Source organism: Cucumis melo, chromosome 10, assembly GCF_025177605.1.
Source record: "Cucumis melo cultivar AY chromosome 10, USDA_Cmelo_AY_1.0, whole genome shotgun sequence".
In the NCBI taxonomy this organism is placed as follows: domain Eukaryota; kingdom Viridiplantae; phylum Streptophyta; class Magnoliopsida; order Cucurbitales; family Cucurbitaceae; genus Cucumis; species Cucumis melo.
Genome location: NC_066866.1, coordinates 19,336,717 through 19,356,211, shown reverse-complemented (window position 1 = coordinate 19,356,211; position 19,495 = coordinate 19,336,717). Strand labels below are relative to the sequence as shown.

Sequence of the window (19,495 nt, the reverse complement as noted above, 5' to 3'; positions counted from 1 at the left end):
GATTTCTTATTTCCTCACCATGCATCTACGAATTGCCATAGGAAGGAAGTGATTTTCAAAAAACCAGGCTTTGCTTAAGTGGTTTTTACTGGTATGAGGAAGATCATTCCTATGAGTGTAATCTATGTTCTAAAAGCTGAGAAATTGCTAAGAAAAGATTGCATAGCGTTTTTTGCACACGTGGTAGACGTGTAGAGAGAAAAGCCAAAGTCAGAAGATGTTTCGGTAGTGAAAGAGTTTCATGATGTATTTTCAGACGATCTGTCAGGTTTGCCATCCGATAAAGAGGTCAAGTTCACTATTGAATTGTTACAAGGAACAACACCTATTTCTCAAGCACCATATAGAATGGCTCCAAGCGAGCTTAAAGAACTGAAGGTGCAATTACAAGAACTAGTTGACAAGAGATACACGAGGCCTAGTATATCGTCTTGGACAGCACCAGTGCTATTTATGAAAAAGAAATCTGGTACGCTCGGATTATGTATTGACTATATGCAGTTAAATAAGGTTACGATACGTAATAAGTATCCTTTATCATGCATTCATGACTTCTTTTATCAACTAAGGGGAGAATCATTGTTCTCTAAGATTGATTTAAGGTCAGGATGTCACAAATTGAAGGTTAAAGAATCATATATTCCTAAGACAACAATCAAGACGAGGTATGGGCATTCTGAGTTTCTAGTTATGCCATTCAGTTTAACGAATATGCCAATATTTTTTATGGACCTATCTTAATTTCCACAAAGTCAAACAATTCCAAAATAATCACAATTTAAATCAAGATAATTAAAAATAAAATTAGCTTAATTTTGGAGTACTATCGGAAAATCATTAAAAAAATGCAATAGCATGTCAACGGTTTAGTATTAATTTTGAAGATTGGAAAAAAAAAGAAAAAACTATTCACAACAACAATAATAAAAAGATCAAGATTAACAATACACACATTATTCCTTCATCAGTCTATGAGATGTTTTCCCAAGGTTTTATCTTCCAACATAATATAACGTGGTAGGAAACTTTGGTAATAGTTGAGGCTGAATCTTAAAGCAATCATTCAAGTACAATGCCTTGAGGTTAACAAGCTGAGTGAGACTTTCTTTGAGCTTTACAAAAGAATTCTTACCAAGATCACGAATTTTAAATAAACAAAATGATAGCATTGCTTTGTCCAAGATCGTTCAATGATCTTATATTTTTATTCGGCTATTTTGTAACATAAGCTAAGTAAGGTTAAAACTTGATATTGATGTGAAATTAGAGTTTAAATGGGTCAAAATGAAGTCATAAGACATCAACCGGGTTGAACCATGGACAAAGGGAGCCACTTAGCTTCTGCCATGCATCGGTATGCACAACAATGTATGCCACACCCCATTCTGAAGCACCTCCTCATTAGGTTCAAGATGTGGCATGAAGCCAATTGACATCGTTCTTCTTCTAACAACATCTACCGAACCTGCTTAACCTTCGACTCTTATCTATCTCTTAAAAAAAAAACATAGACATAAAGTGTGGAAAGAAATATCTAAACTTGGAAACAATAATTTAAATCTTTACACAACACCTTCAAGTTTATCCAAACATTGGACAATCTGTTCATAGTCTTACATACGAAAAACTAAGCTCAAAGTCTCAACCAAACAACATTATTACAAACCTCAAATCAAAAGGCCTTTGCAAATGAATTACAGACAACACAACTAAGTGCTTCTAACTTAATTTCAACTTAGCAAGCATGAATCGAATGAGTTGTACAAAATACTATTCAACTTCTAGTAGAGTAGGTAGAGCTCTAGCAGGTAGTAGAACTACGATCTCTACCTGTAAGTGAAATAAAATAATGAAGGGTGAGCTATGTGTGAAAGCTTTTAAAACAAACATATTAATAATGTTGGGGTTGATGTCCTAAATCTCGTGGTCTTGTAGTTTGTAATTATATTATACAATACAATAAAATAAAGTACTGTTTTATTTTATTTGATATTTAGTTGCATTAATCCTCAAAACCAATAAACTAACATCCAAGGTTATCTTCAAGAATGTAAACATGTATGTGAAGACATATAAGTGAATCATGTTTAAGTGATAACCTAAATGGTCTGTAGTAGATGGATAAGGTTGGATACCATATTTGGGTGACACTATGAATCTAACTTGCTTTGTAGTCTCTCTTATTAACACTCTTACTAGTTGAGACCACGTCTCACAAGGATAACCATATGTGACTTGACCTGAAAACTCGATGTGTTGTGAATTTCTACCTATGTAGGCGGTCATTTGATTTGCATGGGTGAGAGTGGCCTATGTCGCCAATTCAATATGTCTACCATTTTAGGGATTCATCTGATTGGGGAGTTGGGAACAAAACTACATAAGAAACGAATTTGTTCCTTCTCTATAGATAGAGTAAGTAGAGAAATTGCTCTCTTAAGGACTGATTTCAGGATTTGAACAATGTAGTGCACACCCTTTCTTTGTATGAGAGGAGTTAAGTTATAGTATGACTATAACTTATTATTCATTAGAGGAATCAACGGTACTTAATTAATAAGTTAGATGTAACTGCAGGGTCAAAACGGTAATTTTGGCCTAGCTGTACCTAAGAGCAATTTGTGAAGGGTCATTGCACTGTTGATTGGATATATCTAATCGACACAAAAATATATCTACAATAAGAAAAGTGCAACCATTAGTCTTTAGTGTAATGATTGATAGTTAATGAATGAAAATTAATTTAATTAAAAAGTTTAATTAATTAATCTCATACCATTGGAGCTTCAATTTGTAAGTCCATAAAGTCTCCTGGTTAGCTCAATAAGAATAAATGAGAATAAAATTTACTTTGGTTTAAATTTGAATTGTTCAAATTGATTAAAGGGAATAAATTGTATATGATAGAATTAATATAATGTATTTGATACATTATATTATAAAGTTTTTAGGAGATAATTACTATTTGAATATGATTCAAATAATAATAGGAATAAGATTTATAAATAAATTACAAGTTAAAATTAACCTAGATTCAACTCATATTAGAACTATAACTCATATGAGGGTTTTAAACTATTTGTTATATTATATATGATATAATATAAAGTTTATATTATATGAGATATAATATGGTTTAAATTTATATTAAATTTAGAGGTCTTTTCAAAAAATAAAAAAGCGGAAAAATATTTACACTGTATAGAACAATTCCAAAACTGGAAAAAGCTTAGAGGCCTAACGTGTAAAATACCAAAAATGCCCCGTCAACAATGCGCGTAATATATTTGGTAACGCGATTTGGTACACGATCGTTTAGATTTGGCTACACGATTGTATAGATTTGGGGTTCCAAATCTAGACGATTTTTTTAAAATTTGGTATACGACCGTTTAGATTTGGCTACACAATCGTTTAGATTTGGAACCCAAATCTAAATGATTTTTTTTTTCAAAATTTGGTATACGATCGTTTAAATTTACCTACACGATCATTTAGATGTGACTACAAGATCGTAAATCTAAACGAAAGTTTTTTCAAAATTTGGTATAAACGATTCTTTTGAATATTCTTTATACACTAGTTTTGGTTACCCTAATTTAAATGCCTAACCAACTTTTTTAAGATTCTTAGACACCATCATATTTGGTTACTAAAAAGGAAAAGGAGAAGGACGATCCAATGCATGGAGTGAATGAAAGAAAAAAGAAAAAGAAGAAAGAGGAAGAAAGACATTCTAGCATCTAAAAAAAAGAAAAAAAGACGATAGAAAGAAGTAGATTTGGTTACCCAAATCTAAAAACAAAAAAAAAAAGAAGGAATAAATGACAACTAAAAAAGAAGGAGAAAAAGATGGAATGAGAAATCTGGAATATTTAAAAAATGGCTAACTTTATGGGCTTTATTACAGGAGCCGTAAATATTTCACTAGTTTGTTATATCTAGGAAAGTTTCCTATATTATTTTAATTAATATATTTTTAAATAATAGAATAACTCTCAGGGAGTTATTCTACATGAGGGAGAGGGAGAGGGAGGGAGTTATTTGATAATTTCTCCCTTCATCTCTCTTTAATTATTATGGTTAGGATACACTTCAACTTCTATGTGTGATTTTGACAATCTCTCTCCAAAATCCCTCAGACAAAAAAAAATATAAATAAAGAAATAAAAACTTTTCCCTTCACCAAACCAAGTCACGAAAGCTCACAACTCTTTGTTGATTTTAACCTTGAGAACAACAAGAAAGACTTCGTGATGTTCGGAGAATCAAAGAAGTGTTCTTAAGAGAGATTCTACAAAGGTTAGTTTTTTCCCCTTTCCCTCTTTAGCATGTTTAGTTTTGTTTTCTTTGAATTTTTTTCTTTTACAAATTGAATTCAATTTGCACAGCCTTTATACACTTTCACTTTTCAAATTGCATTGCTTCAATTGGTACCAGAGCTAAATCGTGCAATTTTCTCTATTTTTTCAATTTTTGAAACAAAATTTAGAGAAAGGTAAGTATTTGTTTTTCTCTTCATTATAGATGTCGGTTTGCAAAATAGATATTTTCGATTTTGGCACCTTAGATTACAATTTTTCATTAATTTGATTGATGTAAAGGCATGGTGTTTTGGGCATTTTAATTCAATAATCGAATTTGTAATTCTGTGTCCTCCAATGGCAAGTGTTGCTGTGAAGATGGCGATTTTCAGAGAATTTTTTGCCTAAAAAAAAAAGAAAGTCAAAACAAATATAATATATTGCTTATGTGCTCATTTCAAATTCTGTGAATGGGGTTTTGGTATAATGGCAATTGGTGCTCCATGGTTGCATGTGTGTGTGGGCTCGAGCTCCAGATCGTTCAGTATGCATTGATGTTCGATTAAAATAATTATATGCATGATGTATGTCATATGGTTTAAAATCTCACCTTAGGATTATAATTATCATGCATTATTCTTAAATATAAGTGTTATATTTTAGTTGCATGATTATCTTAGCATGCTCATGCATCATATTTCATGTAATTATTATATTATATGATAGCATGTATCATTAATATTTCCATGCATCATACTATATTTTAAAATGCTCTTATTGTATGGTTTGATTGAATGATGTGTTTATTTTCATTGCATTAATATAATTGTTATATTGGGTGATGAAAATGGGAATACATTGAGCATGTCATTACTTAGTGAATATAATTGTTTTGTTTATTAAATGACAATAGAAATGCATATTTATAGATTTTAATTGTTTCGTTTTGTTACAAGTGTTATGAGTTCATGAATTTATAATTAAATTCTATAAAAAAGAGTTGCATGCTAACACAAGGTCATAGTTAGTTTTAAATGGTTTAAAATTAATTAGATTAGAAATAGGATTAATCTTTTTTTCGTTTTAATAGTATTAAAATGATATTAATAAAATATTAAATTTATAAAATATTTTTCTATAAGAGACCTTTGTCTAAGGAAGATTCTGTCTAAGTTGGGGTACTTAAGCTAATGGTAACGAAACACCCCTACCTAGGAACTGACCTTACAGGTTAATTAGTCAAATATTTTATAAGCATGCAATACATGATTATATTTATCAAAGTGTTTGATGAACAATAATCATATATTGTTAAACTATCCAATATAAGAGTTATATTGGACAAATTTAACAATAGTCTTAGATAAATAATTAGTCGTATTTGCTAAGTTAATTAACTTTAAATTGGCACCTTTGCTTGTGTCCCCCTATGGGTGGTGTTTACATAAGTCAATAACAAGGTGAATGGAGATAGTGTTTATAGTAAGTTGAGGGATATGTGTCAACACATCCTACGGTCTATTTCATTAGTTTCTAGTAAATTTTCATGCTCGATCTCGAAGCACCTTTGATTGTGTTCCCCTACGAAAGGTGTTTGCATGAGATTTTACTCAAACTTCAGAATGGATAGGATTTCTTTACTTTTTGCTAACTGGAATCGGTTTTTTCATACGGATTACTTATTGGGACGGAACTCTAAAATAAAAAATAAAGGGTTACACTTACAAGAAACTTTTAAGTAAGTCAATCATTTCTTTACTAAATAATGATAACTAACTATTATAGGAATAAGAGTTATTCTAGTGTAATATTTAGTTGAGATTGTCTCAATTTAGTGAAGGGATAATTAATCACTCTATGTAGGTTTTTATCCTACCTCACTGAAGCATCATTGCGAAATAGACATCACTTAGAATATATTAAAATTTTGCTAAATTGATTGGTTTTCTATATGGAAAATGCTAGTATAATTAATATAAATAAATTGTATGTTTTAAACAATTTGATAATGACGAGTGCTACCTTGAATATGTTGGCTACTAATAAACTTAATGGTAATAATTATGCATCTTGGAAAAATACTATCAACACTGTGCTAACCATCGATGACCTGCGATTTGTCCAAGTTGAGAAGTGTCCTCAAGTCCCAATAGCTAATGCAACTCGAACTGTTCGAGAAGCACATGAGTGTCGGTCAAGGCAAATGAAAAATCCTAGCGCATACATTCTGCCAAGCTTATCTGAAGTATTGACCAAGAAACATGAATCAATGCTCACTGCTCGTGAGATCATGGACTCTTTGCAGGAGATGTTTCGTCAGACCTTTTATCAGATCAAGCATGATACTCTAAAATACATTTATAATACTCGTATGAACGAGGGATCTCCAGTCCGAGAACATGTTCTTAATATGATGGTTTATTTCAACATGGCAGAAATGAATGGGGTTGTCATCAATGAAGCAAAATAGGTTAGCTTTGTTTTGGAATCTCTGCTACATAGTTTCCTGCAATTTAGAAGTAATGTTGTTATGAACAAGATTGCTTATGCCCATATCCTTCTCAATGAGCTACAAACTTTTGGAGTCTTTGATGAAAATCAAGGGACAAAAGGGAGAGACAAATGTTTCTACTTCCATAAGAAAGTTCCATAGAGGTTCGACCTTTGGTACTAAGTCTATGCCTTCTTCATCTGGCATTAAGAAGTGGAAGAAGAAAAAGGGTTGTCAACAGAATAAAGCTAACATTACTACGGTTAAAACGAGTCAGAAAGTCAAGGTTGCAATGGGAATATATTTCCATTGCAACCAGGAGGGACATTGGAAGAGAAATTGTTCCAAGTACTTGGAAGAAAAGAAGAAGGTCAAACAAGGTAAATATAATTTACTAGTGCTGGAGACTTGTTTAGTGGAAATTGATGATTCAGCTTAGATAATAGATTTAGGTGCCACTAACCATGTGTGTTCTTCATTTCAGAGAATTAGTTCTTGGTGACAGTTGGAAACTTGAGAGATGATGATGCGGGCTGGAACTGAACGTGTCGTCTCAACAGTTGCAATGGAAGGGCTTCGACTTTGTTTACAGAAATCTTCTATTTCATTAGAAAATGTATAAGTTGTTCTTGATTTAAAAAGGAACTTGATTTCTGTAAAGTGCTTACTAGAGCAATCTTACTCTTTAACTTTCTTTATTGGCAAAAATGGTGTATAGATTTGTTCTGCAGAGTTAGAAAACAATCTTTTTGTGTTAAGATTATTAACATCTAATGTCTTCCTTAATACCAAAATGTTCAAAACTGCAATAACTCAAAAGAAGAGACTTAAAATTTCTTCAAAAGAAAATTCTCTTCTTTGGTACTTAAGATTAGGACACATAAATCTCAATAGGATTAAGAGATTAGTAAAGAATGGACTTCTGTGTGAGTTAAAATAAAATTCTTTACTTGTATGTGAGTCATGCCTTGAAATTAAGATGACCAAAAGACCTTTTACTGGAAAAAGTCATATGGCCAAAGAACCCCTAAAACTTGTACATTCAGACCTCTGTGGTCCTATGAATGTTAAGTCAACAGGAGGATTTGAATATTTCATCACTTTTATTGAAGATTATTCGAGATATGGGTATGTTTACTTAATGCAACGTAAGTTTGAAGCCCTTGAAAAGTTCAAGGAATACAAAGCTGAAGTTGAAAATGCATTAAGTAAAACTATTAAAACATTTCGATCTGATCGAGGTGGAGAGTTAATGGATTCGAAATTTAAAGACTATTTGATGGAATGTGGAATTGTATTCCAACTCTCAACACCTGGTACACCTCAACAGAATGGTGTATCAGAAAAGAGATATTGAACCTTGTTGGACATGGTTCGGTTTATGAGTAGTTACCTAATTCGTTTTGGGATTATGCAATGCAAACTACAGTCTATATTTTAAATTGTGTTCCATCTAAAAGTATTTGTAAAACACCTTTAGAATTATGGAATTGTCGTAAAGGTAATTTACATCCTTTCAGAATCTGGTGTTGTCCAATAATGTACTTGAGACTAATCTGAAGAAATTGGAATCATTCAAAATTATGTTTATTTGTAGGTTGCCCTAATGGAACCTGAGATGGTTACTTCTATGATCCTAAAGATAATAAAGTGTTTGTATCGAACAAATGCTAAAATTTTAGAAGAGGATCTCATAAGGCAACACAAATCATATAGTAAGACAGTATTAAATGACTTTTCTAATGAAACTACTGAAACTTTAACAAGAGTTGTTGAAGAACTGAACCTTCAATAAGAGTTGTTGAAGAGCCTAGTGCATTAACAAGAGTTGTTCATGTCAGTTCATTTACTAGGTCACATTAACCTCAACCATTGAGGAAACCTCAATGAAGTGGGAGAGTTACAAACTTACCTATTCGCTATATGAGTTTAACTGAAACCTTAACTATCATATATGATGGTGAAATTGAGGATCCATTGACTTTTAAGAAGGCAATGGAGGATGTGGATAAAGATGAATGGATCAAATCTATAGATCTTGAATTAGAGTCTGAATTCAATTCAATCAGGGATCTTGTAGATCAGCTTGATGGGTTAAAACCTATAGATTGTAAATGGGGTACAGATGGTAAGGTGCAAACTTTGAAAGCTAGACTAGTAGCAAAGAGTTACATCGAAGTTGAGGGAGTTGACTATGAGGAAACTTTCTCACCTATTGCCATGTTAATGTCTATTCAAATACTTTTGTCCATTGCTACATATTAAGACTATGAGATTTGACAAATGGATGTTAAACTGTTTTTTTGAATGACAATCTTGAGGAGACCATCTACATGCAACAACCAGAAGAATCAACGCTTCAGGTTAAGAGAAAAAGGTTTGAAAGTTTAATCATTCAATTTATGGATTGAAACAAGGTTTTCGATCTTTGAGCATAAGATTTGATACGGCAATAAAATCTTATAGCTTTGATCAAATCGTTGATGAGTCTTGTGTCTACAAGAAAATCATAAAAAATTCACTAGCTTTCTTAGTTCTATACATAGATGATATCTTACTCATTGGCAATGATGTAGGTGTACTAATTGACATCAAACAATGGCTGACGTCCCAATTTCATATGGAAGATGTAGGAGAGGCATAGTTTATTTCGAGCATTCAGATCTTTAGAGATCGCAAGAAAAAAACACTAGCTTTGTCTTAAGCATCATATACTGAGAAGATCGTTAGTAATCATTGAATGTAAAACTCCAAGAGAAGTTTACTACCTTTCAGGCATGAAGTTACTTTGTTTAAGGAACAGTGTCCAAAGACCTCAAAAGGTTGAGGAAATGAGACATATCCCCTATGCATGAGCTATTGTCAACTTGATGTATGCGATGTTATGTACTAGACTTGACATTTTTTATATGGTGGGGGTAGTCAGTAGATATCGATATAATCCAGGATTTACTCGCTGGATTACCATTAAAACTATCCTTAAATATCTTAGGAGAACGAGGAACCATATTCTTATGTATGGTTCTAAGAATTTGATTCTTACAGGATACACAGACTCTGACTTTCAAACTAATAGAGTTTCTAGGAAATCTACTTTAGGTTTAGTGTTTACATTTAATGAAGAAGCTGTAGTTTGGAGAAGTATCAAGCAAGAGTGTATTGTTGACTCTACCATGAAGGCAGAGTATGTCATAACTTATGAAGCTGCAAAAAAGGCTATCTGGCTTGGAATATTCTTGACTGATTTGGAAGTTGTTTGAAACACGTTAAAGTCAATTACTCTTTACTGCGATAATATTGGGACTGTGGCTAGTTGTAGGGTGCCTAGAAGCAACAAGGGTGGAAAGCTTAATTAATGAATGCATGTATCACTTGATCCAAGAGATAGTGCAAGAGGATGTGATTGTCACCATAATAGCTTCAGCGCAAAATGTTGCTGATCTGTTTACAAAGTCCCTCACGGCTAAGGTGTTTGAGGGTCATTTAGAGAGTCTGGGTCTACGTGACAAGCCACATTTAATCTAGGGCAAGTGAAAGATTTACTGGGTGTGTATTGTATGCCCTAGTTTCTTGTTTTGTGTACTACTATAGTGCTTTAACTTTTATCTTGTACACCTCACTAGCTTTACGACAAGTGGGAGATTGTTGGAGTTGATGCCTTAAATCTCGTGGTCTTGTAGTTTGCAATTGTATATATTATACAAATATTTTATTTATCTAATAAAATAAAATGTTTTATTTTATTTGACATTTAGTTGCATTAACCCACAAAACCAATAAACTAACATCGAATGTTATCTACTATAACTTAAATATATATGTGGAGATATACAAGTGGATCTTTTTTAAGTGATAACCTAAATGGTATGTAGTATATGGATAAGGCAGGATACCTTAGCCTAATGACACTACGAATACGACTTGCTTTGTAGTTGTTACAATCGTTCTAAAATGCTACAAATGGATTGATCCTAATCCTTCATGTCGAGACATTAGAGTAGGAGTATTATATTCAAAGATTTTGTATAAGATCGGACCATGAAATGTATAATCTTTCTTATTAACATCGTTATTAGTTGATACTACATTTAACTAGGATGACCATAGGTGACTTGGCCTGAATCTTAAGTGAGTTGTAAACTGCTGCCTAGAAGGCGATCCTTTGATTTGCAAAGGTGAAAGTGGCTTTGATTTGCAAGGGTGAATGTTGCCTATGTCACCGACTCTATATGCCTATCATTTTGGAGATTCATTTTATAAGGGAGCTGGGAATACAGCCACACAACAAGGAATTCACTCCTCCATAGATAAAGTAAGTAGAGAAATTGCTCTCTTAAGGGTTAATTCTAGGGCTTGAATAATGTGGCGCCACACCCTCTCTTGGCCCGAGAGGAGTTCAGTTATAGTGGGACTAAACCTTATTGTTCATTAGAGGAATCATAGTACTTAAGGAGTTAGATGCAATGACAAGGGCAAAACAACAATTTTTTGCCTAGTTGTAGTTACGAGCAATCTGTGAAGGGTAATTGCACTGACAATTGGTTATATCTAATGGACCTAAAATCATTTCTACAATAAGAAGAGTGCAACTGTTAGTCCTTAGTGGAATGACTGATAGTTAATGAATGGAGATTAATTTAATTAAAGAGTTTAATTGATTAAACTCATATCATTGGACCTTCAATCTGTAGGTCCATAAGGTCCCTTTGTTAGCTCAATACGGATAAATACGAACCAAATTTATTTTGGTTTAATTTGAATTGTTCAAATTGAATAAAGGGAATAAATTGTATATGATACAATTAATATAATGTATTTGATACATTATAATATAAAGTTTTTATGAGAGAACATGACATCAAAGATTAGTTCTAGTATTTACTCATCAATTAGGTGGTATAAAAGAATAATAAATTATGAATAAATGAATTTGAACATAACTAAGCCACTTAAGTACTCTAAAGATTTTGTAAAGAGGAATTAGGTGGATGCGAAATGGGGATGTGAACTAACTTGCATGAAGAATGGTTGAAGGAATGTCTATACATGACTAGGTGATTAGACCATGAAATGTTGGATGCGATGTGACTCTGTCTAGTTTATAATTAAGGTGAGCTTCTCTCATAGTCTTTCTATGCCACACTTATCCGCCTTTCGGGGTACAAATGACTCAACCTAGTTATGAAAGATATATCTAGAAGAATTTACTTACTAAACATATAGAGCTTCACGAATAAGGGCAACAACCTCTCAGTGCCTATTGCCTACACTTGTCCTCCTTTTGGTGTACAAATGATGGAAGTTATCTTGCCAAGGTGGAGTTTGTCTTCAAACTCCTTTTAACGTGATAAGAGTTATAGGCAAAGCAACTTTTCAAGAACTTATCACAAGAGTAAACTACAAATAACAAATTGAAAAATGAACAGTAATAAGATGGATGGATTAAAAAGGTATAAACATGTAATATATATTAAAGAATGTAGGGCATTGGCCATTGTTCAATATGAACAATATATATTATAAAAAATACAAAAATGGGGAGAAAAGAGAATGGACAATGTTTACAAGTTAAGGGAAGTGGAAAATGGACGGAGAAGAAGAAGATGACTTTTACAGAAGGTAGAACGGCTACTTCTTTTCGCCACTCTTTAGACTTTGGCCAGAGATCAACATATGACTTTTCACACTGTTGGCCATTTTGGCCTCGCTAGGTCTCCTTTTGCTTGATGGTGATGAGTTCCTTTATATAGGCAACTTTTGGTGGGTAACTTCTATTCTTCTAATCAGGTCAGCATCGAAAGCCGTTATTGTTAAGTCACATCATGTCCAACTACCATTCTTGTCTTCTAGTGAACCGTCCTTGCATAGTGATAAAGCTTCTCACTTAGCATTTTTTTTTTACCAGACAGGCTCTTCTCGCATAGCTCTTGCACAATTTCCTCTACGATTCATTAATCTCTTCTTTTTCTTTTATCCTTCGTTAAGACACTGAAATGCAGTAAAACAGACATAGATGCTTATGTAAAGTGTATTTCTAAATACTTATGTTTTTTCAACATAATCATGATGTTTTGATGCACTTCTTCTATATTTTGGCCTCGTTATTCTATAAAAAAGGCTACAATAACTTGTATTTCTATAAGTTATCAACATCCTGCGAGGAAGGATGCGAGAGGAGAAAAGGCAAAGTGAAAAGAAATGTTGGGTCTAAGTTCTATTGCATAAGGTAAGCAACACAATAAGAATAACTAGCGAGGAAGAATCATGTGTTGGATGCTATGGGCTAGGCATTTAGCGTAATAATGCGGGAAAAAGTACCTACGTCTAAGAGAATGTGGGGAAAAAATAAGTGTCCTGTTGAGATGATTAGACAACTTGCTATAGAAAGTAAATGTCTGTTGCTTAGCTTCTCGAGAAGATAGAGAGAGTCAGACGATTAAAGAAGTTGGCTTTCCAAGGAAATAAGGTTGGCATCTCAAGAGAACGTTTAAAGCATGGAAGTAACTCTTGGATGTGAAAGGACACTTATAAATAGAGTCCAAGATTGAAAGAAAAAGGTGTTTTTTAAAATGTTAAAAACTCTTATAGATTACAAAAGAAAACTCTGAGTGTTGAATGATTTGTCGAGGAAACCACTAGGCAAGAGGAGAAAGCCGAAAGTAGAGAAGGAAGGAGTTGAGACTAAGTATTTTCGTGAATAATACTTCTTAAGTAAAACAAGTATCTTTGTGAAAGATATTTGTAACAAATGACTGTTTTTTAGTAACTTTCATAAGCAAAATATTTTTGAATTTTTCATCAATGGGAGAAATGTTTTATAAATGATTTCCATAAATAATTAATTTTGTGTTTGTGATCTTGATAAGTGAAACATGTATTTTATTCACGATCATTCGAAAGTATTCTTTCGTTCATGTTTATTGCATGATATTGTTATTAATGTGATTTTATGAAAGGAAGTTGGGAAGCTAACCTTTTTGTCTGCTAATTGTAATGATTATATGATGTGAAAAAGTTGAGACTATCACAAGAAGCCGATGGAAATCTCGAGTAACTCAGATGATTCTGGTTGAATGTGAAGCCCAAGTCCAGGCAAGGGAAGAACCCCAGGTCGGGGTTAGCTGTGATGTGTTATTAACACTGGATGCTGGTTGAATGTGAATCCCAGATCTAGGTGAGGAATGATATGTAAGACGCTAGTTGAATGTGAAATCCAAGTCTGAGAAAAGATTGAATGTGGCGAGACACTAGTTGAATGTGAATCCTAGGTTCAGGCGAGGGGAGAATCTCACATTTTCTGTGATGAGTTTGGATTGTGTAATGACTTAAGCGCATATTGTGCTTGTTGTGATTGTGGTTTGATGCGAAGAGAACCTTATGTTTAGTGAACTGTCCTTGTTGTTGTTATATCTTAAGTTGTGTATTCCCAAAAGGTATTTCTCCAACCTATCGTTCGCTAAGTTCATTTGACTTATGTTTTAAGTTTTTCCTCCTCAAGTTGTCAGACGTGGAAGCCAAGTAAAAGATGGATATCAAGCATAAAAGCCAAGTAAAAAAGGAAAGGAATGGTTGTTATGTAAACTTGTGTGGCGTGAGAACTATGTCGTCCTACCTCATATTTAAGGAGCCGATTTGTAAGCACATCGCTCCTTAATGCCCAAAACTTAGTTCAAAAGGAAGGCGAGTGCACACTTAGGTTGGTGAGGCTAAACTTGGAGAGCAAAAGAGTTGAAGAACTGAGCCAGGGAATGGAAGTCTTGAAGACTGTCTTCAAAGTTGGGGTAGCTATGCGACCTAGGTGAAGAAAGGAATGAGGACTTTACACCTCTAGGTACCCCGTCTTAAGATGCAGCGAAGAAAGAAAATGAATCTTATACTTTTAAACACCTTGACGTGAAGAGAAGCACTGTGGTGGAAGAAAGGAAACGTGTAGATTAGAACTTGATTTTATATTCATACTTGCAAGAAAAAGGAATGTAGTTGTAATTTATGAAGTCAATAAAGAGAAGAAATCTATTTATTCAGCTGCATTTTCTTTTGTGCTTATTGCTTAAAAGTTAATTAGAACTAAGGATTATGTTTCAAGTAAAAAAAAAATAGAACTAAGGATTAAGTACCAGGTGATAGAGCTAAGTTTAAGAGTTGTTTTCCGTTGCAAAGAGTTGTGAAGGTCTTCGAGGTTCAAGTAAAGAACTTTGTGAAGAGACAAGTGAAAGAAATTCTTCTGCTCACTAGGAATTTGGCGCGTCATCATGCGAAGAGGTACGCAAAGGATATCTAGGTGGCATGACTCCATCTGGTGGCATGGAGTTACAGTTGGGGCGGGACGTGACACAACTTATCTTTGTTATAGGTTATGTTTTAAATGTCTAGTCGATTTTACAACTCATATAAAACTTTAGACAATCCTTTAACATTGATCTAAACATTTCATTATATAACAATTATATAAAGAAATAATTAATATGGATTTTAATTTATTTAACTTTTAATTAAATCATATGTAATTAAGTTAAATAAATAAATAAATTTTATTAGATCAATTTTAATAAAAATTAATTAAATTATTTAAACAATTAATTTATCATATTAATTCATTAACCTGCATACTATTTATTACAACCATTATAACATACTTTTTTAATGCAGGTTCATGTTAACCTATTGTGAGATTTTAAATCTATATGACATACATACAATTCAATTTCATTATAACATACATCAACATGCATAATTAATTAAAAAAACACTCTGAAATATATTGGTTTTCACCAATAAATTAAGCTAAGAACTAAATTATTACAATAATAATTTGACTTAGTACAAAATCGCTTTAGAACCATTCGAACTGACTGAAAAACCATAAAAAAATACGTTAAATTGACCCAAAACTCAATAAATGGGCTGGAACCGGCCAATCCACGAAAACAGGTAGCAGGTCACGGGTCAACAAAGCAAAAGAGTAGGGTGGGGCTTCTGGTTGGGTAAGCCAAAATACGCAGGCGCGCAAGTGAAATGATGCACGAAACGATTGGGTCGCAGTTGGCCTGGGTCGAGTCACAGACACGTGTGAATGGGAGAAAGCCGAGCGGGTATGTGATCGTCGGTCGGTTGGACGGAATGGAACGGGCTAAGAGATAAACTTGGGCCAGGTGGAGCGCACGGCAGCAAGCTGCCTAAGATAGAAACTAGGTCATGTACGGGTAACTGAGTTGGGTCGGGCGAAAGTTTCGAGTGTGAAGCCTTTTTTGGATTTGTCTTGTTATTTTCTTCATATTTTAAACTTTTCTCTCTCCCGATTTTTGCAGTTGCATTCTAATTACAACTTTAATGACTCTAGAAAAGTTACAGACCCTATATTATGCATATTAAGCCACAAAACCCTATACGTAATTAGTATATTAAATCTTGAAAAACCCTGTACGACGTTTGGGGTGAGGCATAACACCATATTTTATATAAAAATGGGCTATCGAATGATGGAAAGCAATACATGCACAGCGTACGGGTCAAATTTCACTCTAATTGCATCTAAACACTTTAGAAGCTAACATGCATAAAACAACTCTAAATAAAATATTTAGGGTCAGAATAGTTACCTTTGAAGATTTCCCGAGTCCTCGATAATCAACTCACGAACTCAAACCAAGACCTAATTAGTGGCAGTTAGGCCTTATATCATGCATTTTAGGCCACGAAAACCGAGACCTAAAAGTTTAAAATTTGTTTATTTTGTTTTTCAGTGTCCAATCACACCGTAAAAAAGAATTGGTGGCGACTCTTATTTTGTTTTAAAACTAATCCTTTTAAGGATGTCGGTTTCTCCGTGTCATCTCGGACACGCGGCATTGTTTCATTTTTACAATACTTTGCATTTTTTTTTCTGTCTCTTTGGATTTTCAAACAACATTTATTTGAAAGGCAGAAAGCAAAAAAGAAAAGAAAAAAAAAAAACAAACAAACAAAGGATACATACGTGGAATGTTATTAACATTATATTTTTTTGTAGTTTATAAGTATATGATGATATTATTGCTAATCAAAAGTTTCCCATTTAGTTGTCACCACCACAGGTTCAGAATTCCTTGGAGCTTCCTTCAGTACTCTCAAACATTGCTGCTTTGGCTTCAAATTTTGCTTTGCCTTTATAGTTGAAATAAAACCACCATTTTTTGAGTTTCCAATTTCATTTTTGCTATTAAGAGTGGTACAATATTGTAGCTTCATCATGTCAAGACTTTCAATTTGCTTTTGAACTTCTCTCACCTTTTCCAGATATTAAAAGTACATCAGTTTCGAATTAAATTAAAGTTTAAGTGTATGAACTACCAAAATTTTAAATAGATATCTATTTAAATTTATTGTGGTTTATCAATATTACAAAGTAATTTTTTTACAGTATTTGAGAATATATTCAATAGTTTAAGGTTATTTTGTTTCTAGGAACATCCTTTCCAAATATGGAAAAAAGAAAGGTTTTGTTGTTCAATTGGTTTTTAATACGGTTCAAGGTTTCATCACATGCAAAAGAAATCTCTACTGCCAAAGCAATCTCCAATGTAATTAATTCTCTTGTTATATACGATTTGATACTATATATGTTTATACCATTTGAAATGTTCAATTTTGAAAAAAAGAAAAAGACATATAAATTTGAAATATTAAGCTTTGTGTGTATTTGGTAGTTGTAAAATATAGACTATAAAATTAAAGAATTTGATTACCTGTTGTCTTCTTTGTAGTCTCAAATCTCCCACGACTTCAATTTCATCTAATTGTATCAATTTTCTCATAAGTAATTCAATCAAATCATCCACTTCTTTTTCATAAACTCTCCCATCTTTACAAGCTTTCAAATGAACGGATCCAACCTACCATACCAAACAAAACATAAACTCCTAGGAATATTTACAAATTTAACACCTACAACTGTTTAAAATTTTATTAAATCAAAAAATACTAAATTTCAACTCTTTAATTAAAGCTCAAGGGACCAAATTTATAATTTAACCAAAGAAAAAAAAAGTCATTATGGAATTCATATATATACCGTACCTCTTGAAAGAGTTTATTGACTTCCAAGTTTATTTCTTTTAGGAAGTTGGAGGATATTTGAAACTTTTGATTTTTAAGAATTTCAAGGCATCTTCTTTCCTTGCTTAAAATGTCTTCAACCAACACAATTTTTGAGCCATTTTGAACTCTTGCCACATCTAGATAAGCTTTTGAATTCCTCTCTTTGTTTTTGTATATTAGCTTTTGCTCTTCTGGGTGCAACCCTGTTGGCTCTGCCAACAACTTCTTCAATTCACCTGCCCAAAATTTTTGCATATATTATTATTGTTCCGACCACATCAATTTTAAAATATTAAGAAATTATCCCATCTAAAATGAAACATAGCTGCCATGGTTTTATATCAAAATTTTAGGCTAAATTAAAAAAATAAAAAATCACCCCAATATCTCCTCATCATTACAAACTTTACAATTATTTTGCATAAAATTTGTAATGAAATTTGCTACGATGTTAAACGAGAATTGAGATGACCTACGACAATATCTTGGTGATATCAAAACGGAAATCAAGAGGTGGACATGATGATTACCACACCATTCTGTAACATTTATCGATGTCATCCGTTTTAAGTTTCAAATTTTCATATAAAATTGTAATAGAATTCTACTCAAATGTTATTTCGGCTTTCAAACATCGATGAAATTTTGAAAATTAAAAGGAAGTATTTAATTATTTTTTAAAAATAAAGGCAGTTTCTTTTTTTAATTTAACCTAAATTTTACCCAAAAGGCAGTTTATTTATCTAAAATGAGACTTTCTATATATTTTTCTATATAATGAGTTTAGTTTACACCCAATCGTATTAACCAAAACCATTTGATACCAAAATAGAAATAATATAGTTAAGGCATGGACTAAAAAGTGAAAAAAAAACTTCATATACAATCAAAGATACAAAAATTTCTTAACATATCAAAATATAAGTTCGATATAGAACCTAAATCCACTACTAAAATTCTATATTAACTAATGAAGAACACAGAGTCATATGCACACAACAACAAAATGAACAAATTAAATAGATTAAAAAAAAAAAAGTGTTACCAAAGCTTGCATGGGAGTTGATTTGAATATGATGATAAGAAGAGCCAAATTTGACCTTAACTTTAATGGTGGGGAAGGAAGGATTTGAATTAAAATCCCTCTTTTGAACCAACATTCCTCCAGGTCTAATATCCAATTCTGAAACTCTCTGACTTTGATTTTCAATTGAAACCATTTTTCGCTGAACCTTTAATTTAATTTCTATATTTCTCTTTGGTTTCACATTACAATTTATTTTGGAGACAGAGAGGAAACCCATGGGAAGAAGAAAGAATCTTGGGGTTTGCTAAACGATCAATTATGGAATCATAAAAAGGAATGTGTTTTTTATTCATTGCTTTAGAACAAATGTATGAGAAAGTTTAAAGAGAGAGAGAATATGGGAATTTGAAAACAAAAGGAAAAGTGGGTGTGCAAATGGCCACACAACTAATTTTTAGTGTGGGAAGGAAGAATCTAATCTACAGAAGGGAATTAATGGTAAAAAAAAAAGGCAAATTGGAAATTAGCCAAATAAGGGATTTTTTATTTTTGGAAATTTGAGCCACCAAGTAAAATTTTACTTTGAGCCGGGGATAA

General features: G+C 32.6%; 1 protein-coding gene across 9 annotated transcripts; it reads right to left on the bottom strand.

Moving 5' to 3' along the window:
• Positions 1-1,521: 1,521 nt before the first annotated feature.
• LOC103495073 (BAG family molecular chaperone regulator 1-like) lies at positions 1,522-19,215 on the bottom strand. Of its 9 annotated transcripts, none has more exons than XR_007824169.1 (5): positions 18,917-19,215; positions 17,851-18,107; positions 17,520-17,666; positions 16,395-16,503; positions 1,522-1,830 (listed from the first exon to the last, which is right to left on the bottom strand). XR_007824169.1 is itself a non-coding variant. In XM_051090785.1 (5 exons), exons 1-4 carry the CDS (start codon positions 19,173-19,175, stop codon positions 16,436-16,438), a joined length of 675 nt encoding a protein of 224 aa, XP_050946742.1. In that variant the 5' UTR covers positions 19,176-19,215; the 3' UTR covers positions 1,522-1,830; positions 16,395-16,435. The 9 variants fall into 9 exon arrangements, 7 of the variants coding, with proteins under 7 accessions (XP_050946742.1, XP_050946744.1, XP_050946745.1 ...); XM_051090785.1 differs by having other exon boundaries at positions 16,395-16,447; XM_051090787.1 differs by lacking the exon at positions 1,522-1,830 and adding an exon at positions 4,691-4,708 and having other exon boundaries at positions 16,395-16,447.
• Positions 19,216-19,495: the final 280 nt, after the last annotated feature.

Excerpts from the sequence above, each read along its gene's own strand:
- LOC103495073 (XM_008456516.3), bottom strand. The coding sequence starts at position 19,175 with ATGGGTTTCCTCTCTGTCTCCAAAATAAATTGTAATGTGAAACCAAAG. Across the intron at positions 18,108-18,916 it reads CAACTCCCATGCAAGCTTTG|GTGAATTGAAGAAGTTGTTG; the intron begins GTAACACTTTTT and ends AATTTTGGGCAG. Across the intron at positions 17,062-17,519 it reads GACTACAAAGAAGACAACAG|GTGAGAGAAGTTCAAAAGCA; the intron begins GTAATCAAATTC and ends TATCTGGAAAAG.